General features: G+C 35.5%; 1 protein-coding gene across 4 annotated transcripts in view; it reads left to right on the top strand.

Annotated features, from left to right (window-relative positions):
• The window catches only part of LOC148941495 (disks large 1 tumor suppressor protein-like), a 172,071-nt gene extending 162,031 nt beyond the window's left edge, over positions 1–10,040 (top strand). For all 4 annotated transcript variants that reach the window (XM_089104020.1, XM_089104019.1, XM_089104022.1 and 1 more), the window contains 4 exons: positions 492–705; positions 5,919–6,061; positions 7,647–7,896; positions 9,904–10,040. In XM_089104020.1, the coding sequence (XP_088960146.1) occupies positions 492–705; positions 5,919–6,061; positions 7,647–7,896; positions 9,904–9,912 (616 nt within the window). In that variant the 3' untranslated portion in view covers positions 9,913–10,040. The remainder of the gene's footprint in view (positions 1–491; positions 706–5,918; positions 6,062–7,646; positions 7,897–9,903) is intronic.
• Positions 10,041–15,000: the final 4,960 nt, after the last annotated feature.

The raw sequence follows: 15,000 nt of genomic DNA, 5'->3' as shown, positions 1-15,000 counted from the left end.
TAGTTCTCTTTTATACAAGAAACATTAAACAATGACTATCTATTTTACTCATTGCGCCCCTCCCCCCTTGGTATTTAATATGAATGCGTCCTTATGTGTAGGCGCCATCCTCTCTCCCATTCTGAAAAAATCCATTGCTAATTTTGGAAGTTTGAATGTCATATTAGATGTAATTTTAGAAAAGAAATATCGGATTTTTATCTACACGAACAATATTTTAAATATAATAAATCTTACTCGGAGGTACAAAGAGTCAGCTCACCTCACTCCTGGGATTCTCTCCAAAGGCTCCACTTCTGTGATTCTCGGCAAAAGACTCCTAAAAAAAACTAATAATAGTAGAATGTTTCTCGTAATTTTTTATCCCCGCCATAGAAGTTCGTATGCGCCCCACCCCCCTCATAACGGTAGGACCTGTATGCACCTTGTGCGATAATACTGAAATAGAAGAAATTGGTCAACACTGATAAATAATGTTTCCCCATTTTCAGATCCCCAAGGAGCGTCACTCTTGCTAAAGGATCTCAAGGGCTTGGATTCAACATTGTTGGAGGGGAGGATGGAGAAGGAATATATGTATCTTTCATCGCTCCGGGAGGATCGGCTGATCGTAGTGGTGAACTGAAAAGGGGTGACCAGATTGTTTCAGTGAATGGCGCTGATTTGCGACAAGCCTCGCATGAACAAGCAGCTCAGATTTTAAAGGTTCGTATGCAACTTTGTCTGTGACTATTCTGCCGTTCTTGGTGGAAAAGTCCGGAATGTATCTCACACGTTTTTTTTTTATCTCTTTTGTAGGTAAAGTGAAATATAATCTCCTCCGTTTTACAGAAGCGAAGTTACTTTATTGGAGGTGGTGGAGACTGACCATGGTTGAGGCATGAAGCATGTCAATACTTTTAGCTCGGATGCTACCAAAGGGGATTTGCCGTACTATGTACTAAACTGAAAACATTTTATTCAGCCACACATTTTAATTTTTGAAAAAGAAAATGCTCTTATATATATTTTTGAAGGGTAATTGTTAATTATTCAGAACACACTCAAGTTCTTGATCTGAATGTAAGATTAAATAAAAAAAAACAAGTTTTTTTTTAACTGAAAGTAAGGAACGACGTTAAAACTTAAAACGATCAGAAATTATTCCGTATATGAAGGGGGCTGTCCCCTCCTCAACGTCTCGCTCTTTACGCTAAAGTTTTTTATTGTTAAAAAAAATAGAGTTGTGAGAAAGTCAAACTTTAGCGTAAAGAGCCAGGCGTTGAGGAGGGGACACCCCCTTTCATATACAGAATAATTTCTGTTCGTTTTAAGTTTTAACGTCGTTCCTTACCTTCTGTTAAAAAAACATGTTTTTTTTATTTAATTTTTGGACGTTTTTGAATTAATGCAGGGTTTGATTTTGGCTCACCGTACATGAATAATTAAAACAAAACTTGCACATTAATTTTACTTTTATTTGGTTAAATGGCTTTCTCGAAACTTCTTTAATTTTATTTACGAACGTTTTTATTAGTAATAAATATACGTAACTTACGAATTAACTTACGTAACGAACTTCTATATTCATATATTTTTAATTTGTTTATTAGGGGGTTCGCCCCCTAGTCAATCCCTCGCTATTTAAGCTGAAGTTCGAATTTTGTTCCAATTCTGTAAAAATGACCCCTTAATCACTAAGGCCGTTATTTAGAATAAATAGCTCCTATGAAACTACTAAGAAATCTTCGGCTTAAAGAGCTAGGTATTGACTAGGGGGTGAACCCAATAATATACGTAATATTTTCTGTTTGTTTTAAGTTTTAATGCTGCTCCTTACTTTCAGTTGAAAAACTTGTTTTTTTTAATTTAATTTCTGATCTTATTTTTAAATAATGCTGGGAAATCCGGCGCCCCCTTCATAGCAATGTCCCATCCCCGATGAAAACTTCCTTCATGGAAAGATCCTCCCACCTAACCCCCGACCCGCCCACCCCCCTTACTACCAGAAAAAATCCCCCTGAAAACGTCTGTATGCTTCCCAATAACCAATACTATATGTTAACATTGGGTAAAGTTCATAACTTTCAGCCCTCCCCCCAGGGACTTCGGGGGATTAAGTCATCCTAAAGGACATAGCTATCATATTTTCGACCATGCTGAACAAAATGGATATCTTAAAATTTTGATCGGGTGACTTCGGGAAAAAATGAGCGTGGGAGGGGGCCTAGTTGCCCTGCGTTATTTTTGGTCACTTAAAAAGGGCACTAACACTTTTAATTTCCGTTCCAATGAGCCCTCCCACGATATTCTAGGACCACTGGGTCGATACGACCACCCCTGGAAAAAAAAATAAAATAAAATAAATAAACACGCATCCGTGATCTTTCTTCTGGCAAAAAAATGGAAAATTCCATATTTTTGCAGATAGGAGCTCGAAACCTCTACAGTAGGGTTCTCTGATACGCTGAATATGATGGTGTGATTTTCATTAAGGTTCTATAACTTTTAGGGGGTGTTTTCCCCTTTTTTCGAAAATCAGTCAAATTTTCTCAGGCGTGTTACTTTTGATGGGTAGGACTAAACTTGGTGAAACTTATATATTTGAAATCAGCAGTAAAATCTGATTCTTTTGATGTATCTATTGGTATCCAAAACCCGTTTTCTAGAGTTTCGGTTACCATTGAGCCGGGTCGCTCCTTACTTACAGTTCGTTACCACGAACTGTTTCATGTGAGAAAACCGGTTTTATAGCCACAAAGACAAGTACCAATTGGACTTCCATATATATAATTTTCGCTATATATTTGCACATTAGGGGTGCGGAAAAGTATTTGGACAGCGTGAATTTAAAAAGCAATTCTTACTTCATAGAATGCAGAATAATGGGAGCTAACATATTTTGCATGCAGAACCGCTACACTTTAACCATCCATCCCTCTAATGTTCAAATATGTAGCCAAAATTATATAAGTCCAGTGAATTCTGTCACCATCACTTGGCTTTATGGTTATAAACCTTTTTGCATTCAGATCAAGCGATCTTACATTCAGATCCAGAACTTAAGTGTGTTCTGAATAATTAACAAGTATCTTTTGAAAAGCGAAATTGCTTTAATTAGCAGTTCACTTGTAAAATTATAACCGTATAAGGTATTAAGGTATGCCTTTTAGTTTTAGGCAGCAGGTCGTTTTATATTTATATATATATATATATATATATATATATATATATATATATATATATATATATATATATATATATATATATATATATATATATATATATATATATATATATATATATATATATATATATATTATATATATATATATATATATATATATATATATATATATATATATATATATATATATATATATATATATATATATATATATATATATATATATATATATATATATATATATATATATATATATATATATATATATATAATATAATATAAAAAAATAAACAAGACCAACAGAAAAATAAAACAGCCCTTTAACTCTAGAACTGGCAACTTTATTTACATTTTAGCAATAGTTTACATAGTACCGGTAACTGAGAAGGGGTACCTAAAATTTTTTGTGGGTAAAAAGGGGTACAGTGCTTTGAGAACCACTGCCTTAGATAATGGGCTGTCGGTCAGATTCTTAGGCATAGAAATACATTCGAGATGTCAATCCACGTTATTTCTTATTACAATATTCGTAACTCACTTATGAATGTATTAAATTGATTGGTAAGGCGGTCTTACCATGATTTGTAGAGTTTCAATAAGAGATCTGACTAAATAACATAAAATTGGAAGCCGACACTTACTTTCCTGGAAATTTTAGAAACATCATTTAACTGCTCGCGTTTTGTATCGGAGATAGAGATATTCAGTTTTAAGGAAACTTACGTCATCAGAGACTGTGAATTTTGTTTTTCAATCAAATAGAACAGAATTTCCTTTGTAAAGCTCACGAAAAGTCAGTCCCTACAAATCTTCTAGTATACGTGTTAGGAAAATCTGAATATCAGCTTTGAGCAGTTTAATCATTTCGGGAGTTTCCTGTTGTGTTACTCCCTTTGATTGACGGCTCACCAATCCGTAATAAATGGGTGATTTAAGGGGTGGCTATCATCGTCATATAAAAGTTAATTTCTAGTTCGTTTTAGGTTTTAACTTAAAAACTACTTCAATTAAAAAAAAATGATTTAATTTGCGTTCGCTTTAATATCACTGTCAGTTTTTCTCCCAAATTTGGAGAGGGGCAGCCACCCTCCTTAGCCTTTCATTTTAACTATCCTATAGAGGAAATGTTTCCTCTGAGAAAGGTCTTGCTAAAAGACTACTTATCAAAAATTTATTGGGCTGGCGTGCCGGGATCAATTGAAATATTAAAATAATTTTCAAATAAAATAATATATTCAAAAGGAATTCTATGTAGAAATCTTGGCTTAATTTTGCGTACAGGGCATAATATTATTTTATTTTCCATTCAAATTCCTTTCCAAATACAATGGTCACTCCCTTCACGATTGCGTATCAGCCTCCCCCCCCCCCCAATTGGACCATATATAGCCCTAGGCTATATACAAAAGCTGGTTGGATCTTTTTTTTTTTTAATTTGTGTTATTTGGCATTATGAACCAGTTGTTGATGAGAAATAAGCAAAAAAAAATTATAATGACTAGTCCACAAAATCGGCAAACTCTTGCGTATGTTTAGACTAAGGCTATATCATATTGAGAAAGACTCTTGTTTATTATTCGATCTGATTTTTATTATTTATTATTTATTATTCGATCTGATTTTTGTCCTATGAGCAACTCTAACCAAATTCATTATATCGACTTCTGTGCTGGTAAGCATATGAATTCAATCTATTATTACGCATCTGAAATACTCCTCGAATAATAAATGAGCTGCCTCTCCAGCACCACTGTTAAATTTTTGGTCCAAACATACTTTTCAAAATGAAGGGAGGCTAGAGATTAGACTCCTAGCCTCCACTTCAAGGAACTTTCACTGAAAGTTAGAACGTTTGGACCTAGAAATGAATTATTGAGGCTCGCCATTTTGGCCCTTTTACAAAATTATTGTTTTCCACCACAAAGTGGTAGAAATCGTCACTTTTCCGCGGCGTGGCCTCTGTTCTTCCTTAAGAAGAGCACTAGAGTTTCCAACGCTGTTTGAATAAGCCTGGTAAAACCAGGTAGACTCTCAGCCGGGCATACCCATATTGTAGTTGTATTTAGTTTGTAAATAAAAAAACCTGAACCTTCTAATATTGCGCTAGCATCTATCCGATACGATCACCTGCGGGGAAAAAAGCAGCCAACGAACAAATAAACACGCATCAGCCACCATTCTTCTCGGAGAAGAAATTTTTTATATACCAAAACCTGCGATTGCTCGGCTGAAAGAAATGTAAAAAAAAAGAATAAAGATATGAATTAGCAGTGTAAATTATTGATCACCATTAAGAACACAGCCTCACGCAAGTACGTAGAACGGGGATGGGGACTGGACCTATCCCACTAATCTTCATCCCCGCTAACACCGAAAGTTTAGTATTTGGTAGTTTTTATTTTCCTGTGACCTTCACAGTAATTTTCGTATAATTTACTGTCCCGACACACTTGACCTGCTACTGTATTTGTGGGTTTAGTATTAAATCACTGGTATTTTTGGTCTTCTTTTACGTATTTGACTCAAAATCAAGATTAGCAGGATTATTGGCGATGTAGTTGATGATCGCATCGCTCTTAGTTTATTTTCAGTTATGCTCGTCACCAACTTTTTTCTAATGATGTGATATCGTTCACAAAACTTTGACACATGTCCACTATTTCACTGTTTATTTATAATTTAGTGTAAATAGAATTTGTTTTCATTACTCTTACTTTTCTTATGTATTTTCTGAATTCTTTGTATTTGATAGAGCACTGGTCAAACCGTAACTTTGGTTGTGCAGTATCGTCCAGAGGATTATAACAGATTCGAAGCTAAAATCCATGAATTGAAACAGCAAATGATGACCGGGACTATACTAAGAACATCACAGAAGAGGTCACTTTATGTCAGGTAAGTGTTTTAAAAAGCTTATTTGTGGGTTTTCTTTAAAGGAGGATTAGAATACAGTGTCTAAAGATATTATAAGGGCCCAGCATTCTACTCCTCTTAGGTTTGATAAGTGTTTTGAGGGAAGATTGGGAGGATGATGTATAGTTGATTGAGAACAAGGGTTAAAGAAAAAATATTTGTGTATGCATTATTAAAGTACTTCCCACGGTGAAAGGGGTGTCGGAAGGGCACCCTGCAAAACCGGGAATTGTATTTTTGTGGTTTGGTAATTTATAGTAGTATACCTTGCTTTCATCTATTATCTTTGGCTACCCAAAATAAAAATAAAATAAAAAATAATTAAAAGAAGTTTTCAAATTAGTGTAGGTGAGATTAAAGGTTGAAATTTTATGTGAAAAGGACTATTGTGTCACCGAGAGGAGAGGAGGAGGGTTTAAAAAAGCGTCTTAATAAGCTGTTCTGAAAATACTCAATGTGGTGGTAGGGTCTCCTTTTGTATGTGAGCCGACCGTACTGCGGAAAATATGCCCTACCTGAAAAGTACCTAAAATAAATTAACTTGGTATAACAAAAATGGCTTATTCTTTTCCCTTTCTGATTAGCTGTATTTTCTTATTTACTCTCTATTCGCATGGGATAGCATGTATTTATAGCTTTTCAATTACAATTGTTGTAGCGGTCATTTCATTGCTGGCTCATGATGTTGGTGTCTGCAACTATGCTCTCTTCCAGCGCGGCTCAGATGAATGGAGGCCTGGGGTATATTTCTTTCTTTGTGACTTTTTCTAGAATTCAAGCTAAAAATATTTAATTGTTTTTAGAACGATCTCGGGACATTGGGCGTTGCTTGAAAAATCCCACAAGTTCTCTAATAAAAATGAAAAAATACGTAGTGCGAGGGACATTCGCGAACAAAGTCAGGACCGAAGGTCTAAGCTGACAATCAGAGCGAGTGAAGCTACCTGTATTGTCAACTATGTGGCAACATGTTCTTTGAGCTCATTATAAATTTTAAATGGTGGATTTGTTTACAGCTAACTGAAAAAAATATTGCAAATCTGTACCACGGCAAGACAAATGCGTTTTTTTTTTTAATATATGTTTGAAGTATTATTTACTCGCGGTAAGTGTCCATTGCTTGGTCGAATAGTACCCAGAAACTTGAGCTTTTTTGTTACGATAGAAATCTTTGAAGGAGCAAATAAGGTCGAAATGGCCGTTAACAAATCAGTTGAAACAATGTTTAAACAATGAAATCCTGTTTGGCAAAAAAGTTGCAAGTAAAGGTATCCTTAGTCTTTTTCACTTAGTGAAGAACGAAGTGTCGTCTGTGAAATTTTTTTTTCTTTTTTTAAGGTAAATGTATCATCATTTATTTTCTATACTTTCACTGGTTGTATATTGAGGAGTATACGAGTATATTGGGTGTTTCAGGAGCAATGATATAACAATTCACGAAACTGATCCTAGATACTATATTATTACTTTTTTTTATTCATAGACATGGGTTCTGGTCTCAATGGCTTTCAAGACATAGCTGATTGAGTGTTTTTTCTTTTTTGTTGCTTGACGTATATTTTTATAGGGCATTGTTCGATTACGATCCTATAAAAGATGATGGTCTTCCATCCAGAGGCTTAGCCTTTCGCTACGGTGATATCCTCCACGTAACCAATGCCTCTGACGATGAATGGTGGCAAGCGCGAAGAGTGCTTCCCGAAGGCCAGGAGGAGGGCTTGGGAATTATCCCCAGTCGAAAGCGATGGGAAAGAAAGCAGAAAGCAAGAGACAGAACTGTAAAGTTTCAAGGAAGCAAAAGCCCTGCACCCGAAAAGGTTGGTGAATTGGTTTAAGTATAGCTAGTCTTGTTAATTTTAATATATTTTGTGTTTCATCGCCGTTCTAAGTTATATGGAACGTATAATCAGTTCTGCTACATCCGTCCTAGCTGAGGCTATATCCATCTTAGAGAGCCGTCCTAGCCGAGTGGTTAAAACACTAGACTTGAAATCTTTTGTCCGTGAGAACATATATTCGAGTCCTGGTTATTTTAATCTGAAATGGGGTCAGTGGCGTAACCCTTCGGCTAGAGTCGACCCAGCTCCGAATGGGTACCTGGAGAAATTTGGGGAAGGTAAAAAGGAAGGTTGTGTGAAAGCACAGGATGGCTGCCCTCAGCCCTCCCTCTCTCCCATTGAAATTCCTGGCTGAATGGTCATGAAACGGAGATAAGCACCGCCGGTAGGGACTGCAAAGTCCAATGCCGTATTCTTGCCTTGTTTGCCTTTTACTCCTTAGAAACCACCTGGGGTCTCCGTTTTATATATACCCTGCAATATTGTCCTGCCCAAATCGAACGAATATACCTCTTCTCACTTAGTAACCGTATTTGCAAAGATGTAGGCTATATACTTAGTAAGGCAGAGGTGTATATGATTGGTAGAAGGTAGGTGAAGTCGGTAATAAGGGTCCAAAAATGTGCCTTACCTTTTGCTCAAAGATTACTTTATATAACATTATATACTAAAATAAAATCACATTCAATAGCTACACACGGTAGTTTTTATAGATTAAAAATTTAAAAGAGAAAACATAAAAGACTCATCTTTGCTATGGCTACTTTATAATAATCAAAATGTAAGATATGCCCTAAGGTTTCGAGTATAACGATACGAGCCATTACTTTCTGTTTAACCTAGGAACTGGCAACATAGTTGCTTGAAAACTGCGTTGTGCCAATAATGTGTTTGGATTTTGGTCTGCCAAGCTTTAGATGGTTGCTCTGTGGCTTGCTTGTGCCCCATTCACAATGAAATTTTACTAATACCGAGAATGAATTAGCGCTATTTCAAACCAATCTTATTTTTTGTTGAATGGTTCATCCAATCAAAAAAATTGTAGAAAAATCTGATTGGTTTGAATTAGCGCTAGCTATATCTCAGTATTACTAAAACCTCATTGTGAATGGGTCTTTAAGGGAACGCTTTAAGTGCGCTGCCGTTGTTTTTTCTATTGATTGACGACTATTAAGAGTATCTGCATTATTTGTTTTATATTTCGGGGAAAGCTTTGAAAAAACTGTCGAAATAAACACCCTTTTTCTTCAGGATCTTAGGACAAAGCCTAACCCACGACAGGTTTTAATTTCCAACCATTTTAATCAATTGCTTTATATTGCTTGTTTTGTCAATTGCTTTATATTTATATTGCTTTAATGTAGGCATGTTTCATGCAGGCCTTTTACCAATAATTTTTTCTAGATTAACTTATTTTCAGCGTTTCCAACGACTAATTTTTAATTATGAAAGTTCAAGCAAGATCAAGCAAGACTGATTCTTTAACCATAGTTCTGGGGAAAGATTTATTAGTGTAACAACTTATCGCAGCACCAACTCGTCTGAGGCCAGCTTAAGCTGCGAATGGTCCTCTTCCACTCCAATCTTCTCAGGGCTTCACTCTTTACCCCTTACATTAAGTTCCGTCACCCTATAAATCCTTTCTTGTGACCTTTTCGCATCCTATTCAAGAACTTCCTCCTGTTGGCCACAAATGAATGGTTAAAAACCACAATTTTTGCCAACCTTACCTTCATCCCCCGTAAAACCAGGCCTAACCATCTTGAATTTCTTATCATTATAGCCCTGGGAAGTGGGATTAAACTGCTTTTGAGAGAAAATACACTAATTTTATTTGAGGCGCTAATGCCGGGATGAGGTGCTCTATGAACTATATTGAGTGTTCAAGTTTTGCAAAAAAAAAAAAAATCTTGCCATAAAAATACACTTGGATTTGTCTTATTCTGTTCTCTTCCCTTTTCATGCTGCTATTTTGAAAACTGGTAGGATTTTTAAAGAGCTGTTGCTTTATTTCTTGTTTAACAGAGAAGTATCTGTTGTAGATTTAAATTTGTAGTAAAACAAAATAGGAGATAGCTTTGACTAAATTTGTTGTCTGTTGTAGCAGTTACTTAATTCAAGAATAAAAATGTTAGCTTTATTTGATTAGAATATTATCATGACTCTTATTTACTAACGAATCTTAATATAAAAAGCTGCAATCAAATTCGGCTGTATTTCAAACGTTTCGGCTGGTAACTTAAGATCATATCTATACAAGCACAATTTTAATCTCTAGATAGACATGAACACGGAAGTAAGGGGGGCGGTTAAAGGGACTTATTTAAGGAACTATTCAGGGTGGCAGTGGTGAAGTTCGCCAAGTTTCCTAAAACCAGTCGAGATTCATGTAGGAAAATGGAGGAAACTGCACAAACTTGGATTTTTTTCGAACGCTGGGTCTCACTTATAGGCCCCTTCCACCATGTACGTTCCTGCAGAGGAGATGGGTGTCACTCAAGTATGTGGGTCAAAGGACATCCAATAAAAATGGGGGTACTTTCCTTAAAAATTTAATTTATTAGGTATCAGGATCCCCCTGGAAACATCTCTTAATCCCTAAAATCTAGAATTCGCGCACGGTCACAACCAATGAGAAGCGACAAATATTCGGCCTAGTTATAATTAGTAAGTTTAATAATGCTGTACGTGCTTCAAAAGATTGGCTGTTCGTTATGTACGACTACTTGCTCTCTTCGTTTCTCTGCCTGGGGAAGGGATTAGGAATAATTCCGGGAAATTCTGACCCGAATAATTATTCAGGCAAATTTCAAATTCAAGCAATTAATTATTTATTCCAATTTTCCGAATTATCAAAGTTTGACCCAGATAAACAATTTTTGTATGGTCTGGAACAAGTCCAAACCTACACTGAAATAAACAACTCAATAAAACAAATCTCTGAATCTTGTTGTAGTTCTATTGAGAAAAGGGTTAGAAAACTAAAATGAGCTATGGGGCGTAGTTTTTGCTGTTATTATAGGTTATATGTGTATGGCCTAAGTTCGTATTCTTGAAATTATGTTAGATTTACACATACCTGCACAAAGGGGGTGACGAGGTCCTTTCTCCTGAGATATATCCGAAAATACCCATAGAAATTAGAAAAATAATGACAAAAATGCATATTTTTACCCCCCACTCTCCCCCCTTCTGTGAGGGTTAAACCTGTGTGCATCTATGGATTTGCAGGATTATTCACTTATTTTTGATCTGATTTGGGTAATGAGTTTTTTTGGTTAGATGTAGACTAATTCCGTCATTCTGCAATTTCACTGCAATCTTGATTGTTATTTCTCTCGTTAGTTGCTTAATAAAGTGTTTTGTCTTCACTGATCTTTTGCTGCTTATCACTGCTGTTGATGTTGTATGTTTTACAATTGCTAAAATTCTTGCTTCTCTTTGATCGTCGGCTCTTTTTTTCATAAGCCGATTTGAGTTGAAATCATAAATATGACCTCTCAGTAAATGTTCACCATTGTTTATTTTTTGGGGCTTCATGACTTGGCGATTGAGTGGCTCATTTGTAATGGTTAGTGTCAAAAGTTTTATCACAATGGGTAATTATTACCTCACTTTTTTTTTTTTTGAAGACAAACGGTCGACAAAAATATGTTATAAGTTGGTCATGCTCTAGTAATTACAACTAACTCAAACTATCCATGACATGGTATCTGACACTTTTGCAACTTTAAAAAAATAAAATTTTCAAGGATTTTAATATGCATTAAGTGTAAAAGAATTGGTTGGTTCCTATTCCGATTGGGAGAATGCTGTTTTGAAAATGATGTTTGCTGAATGGAAAGAACAATTCTGAAACCACTGGTAACAAGGTATAATTGTTTCCAGCAATTGTTGGACAGTACGAATTTAGTCGTCGATCCAATTCAAATTATGGTAGTTTATCTGATTCAAATTATGGTAGTTTGTCTAACTTATTATCAGTAGAGTAGAATAGAATTGAATTTTAAAATTTCTATCACAGCAGGGTTGCCGAATTGGATTTACGTCAAGTATGAACATATATATATATATATATATATATATACAGTACATATATATATATGTACATATATATATATATATGTATATATGTATATATGTATATATATATCATATCGACAGAACTTGACCTTCACGTCAGACATAATTCATTGTACAATGTACATTAAAAAAAGAGTCAACACTTAGTTAAAAAATCAAAAATAAAAAAATAAATAGATAACAATAAAATTAATGACTAGTTTTCCTGGTAATTATACAGATTAACAAAACTCGGAACAAAACTCTTGTGATATCTTTCATTTTTTGCGGGAATGGGAGTCAGTTTGAGGACTTTTTGGGATTTTATACGGTACGGTCTATTGCAGGCGAGATGGTAGGGTTCGGAGATGATAGAACGTAATCAGGGAACAGACAGGGTCTTGGTACCGAGACGAAGGCACAGTCTGGTGAGCTTGAACTTACCTAGTAGATAATGATATGGAACCGTCCCTTCACCATGTATAAAAGAGCAATAAAGTTGGAGAGGCCCTTTGGGGGACAAGAAAATATAATCAAAAGTTTTAGAAGGGAAACCGAAGGGAAAGCTTGTTTGAGGATGTTTTGAACATGGTCGTCCCACTTCAAGTCAGCAGTAATTGTCACCCCAAGTAATTTAATGTATGGAACGGAGACTTTGGGAGGAATGGGTTTGTCAAAGTGGGAATGATTTTTAAAAATTAACTGTCATAAATGACGATTTATTAGGGTTTACTTTCATCCTCGACAAAGAAGCCTCTTGTGTGACATCGTCAAGTAATGTCATAATTGAGCTTTTAATATTTCGTCGGCAAACCTCAAGTGCAGACAGGTCGTCCACATACTTCCATCGCTCTGCGTGATCAGTCATGAGATTATTAACCATTATAAGGGATGAAACTCAACCCATCAGAATTCCGTGAGGCACCCCACAAAAGATAGGAAGACGATCGGAATAAATATTTTTATATTTATGTACTTGAGAACGATTTGTTAAAATCATTCTGAACCTCATAGGGGTCAGATTTACTACTGACACCCGAAACCATAATTATAGCTGTTGACCAGATTTTATTGAAAGAATTTCCCTATCTAATAGTTATGCATATATAAAGATATTTTGATATTCCCCCTTCTCTCCTCAGAGGTCAGCTTAGTTTTGGACCATTCAGAGGCCTAAATATTTGCCTGTCTCTGATTTCCCACTAAACTCGGTCCCGTAACAAAATTAAGGTTTCGTGCCCTCTCTCTGCCTTAGAAAGGATGGTTCGGGTTTGGATTCACCAAAACCAGAACTATTATATTAGCTCTTATTTCCCATTAAGTTCCTGTGAGATTCGACAACTCCTTCTACTGTATGTCCTGGTGATAGGGACTATAAGTTTTCTTCTTCTTTTTTTTTTTTTTTTTTTTTTTTTTTTTTTGCCCGGAAATTTATCAACATTTTGCAAACTTCGGAGAAACTTCTCCGTTTCGCAATCCCCATATCAACTTTTGTTTTCTGATTTTAGCCTTTTGCGGCTCCTGATCTACAACGAATCGAGGATTAAGTGTTGCATTTTATTTATTTATTTTCACAAAAACAAATGTAAGCATTCTGAGCTTATAGTTAAGTGTGTTATGAAAACGGTTTTTGTAATGATGTGCATAAAAAAAAACACCATTTGGGTAGTTCAACTGGATATGTTTTTCATCATGCTTTAGCGATATCTTAATTTTTAGCTTTTTTAACCCTAAATTTTTGCTTAAGAGTAGTATCTTAATTTAAGTTTTGTTTAGATTTTTTGAAAAAAGAACAGAATAAAGATTCTTGGTAACTTTTTTTTCATCGTTTGGCATAATTTTTTATCATAAGTATTTCAGGTATATTTGCCAGGACTTGAAAAGGTAAATATATTGTTTTTTCCTTTTTGTCTGTTCAAGTTTTTGATATGTTCTTTATGTATGAAAGTTAAAAGCTAGATCTGCAATCATTTACTCCTCAATGATTGTAATACTTTATCATGGGGCTAGTTTTTCTATTGATGTAAAAATAAAAATTAAAATAACTCGATGACAGGTTTTCAAAAAAGGATAATAAATCAGTCAATGCTCTTCACTTCTATACAGTGACAAGTAAATTTATTTAGTAATAATAAGATAGTATTAATTTAAAGCAACGCTCCTGGTGAGCGCCTCTTGCGAATTTCTGAAAAAGGTTTCGTTCGTTCAGAAAAAACTGTACCAAGCCTTTGAATAACATAAAACCTAAATTTCGGAGTTGGTATGGTCTGTACTAGACCCCGGCGCCGCGCGGGTGGATCGACCGAACGCCGCTGACGAGAGGCCCAGTCGAACGCCACCGAAGTGTCGTAACGCCGCCGGCGCGTCAAAGGCGCGCCGCCGCCGACAGAGGCGGCGGCGTTCGGTCGACTTTAGATTAATTTTGCGGCAATTCTTTATTGCGTCAACCGCAAAGTCGGAGCTTTTCCTTCTCGTGTGGTTTAGTATTTCGATTTTCCAGATTAGAAATGAAGCAGGGCTTGCACTATCCCCAAATTTTCGGGTATTTCCCCGAAAATCTATGCGTGACCCCGAAAAAAATTTGCTTCCCCGAACCCCCGAAAACCACGCAATCCCGCTGCCACCCATAGCGATTTATCACCAGTGACTTCCCTGCCAAATATTACTTTGCATACCATAATTCTTCACTACTCTCTTGTTCATTAGTTTTCGTCTCTTTTGTTACTTAGCATAAAAACCAGACAGATACAATATTCAATTGCAAATATTGCAATATACACAGTTCTTCATGTGTTGAAAAAAAAAACAAATCATTTCGAATCATTTCGTTTAAATCATTTCGAACTTAGTTTCCAAATCGCTATTTCTAAAATCTATCATATTAGAAAATTTAATTTTCAAGCTTAATAGTATTATATAACGCATTCACCGCTATGCAGCATAAGCTCACAGTTAAATTTTGAAACTGACAATCGACAGATTACTTCTGCGTCAAACATACGAGTTTGCGGATTTTTTTTT

This window comes from Artemia sp. Qi Xiang Cuo, chromosome 18 (genome assembly GCF_049724085.1).
Source record: "Artemia sp. Qi Xiang Cuo chromosome 18, ASM4972408v1, whole genome shotgun sequence".
Taxonomy (NCBI): domain Eukaryota; kingdom Metazoa; phylum Arthropoda; class Branchiopoda; order Anostraca; family Artemiidae; genus Artemia; species Artemia sp. Qi Xiang Cuo.
This window is presented reverse-complemented; position numbering and strand designations above follow the sequence as displayed.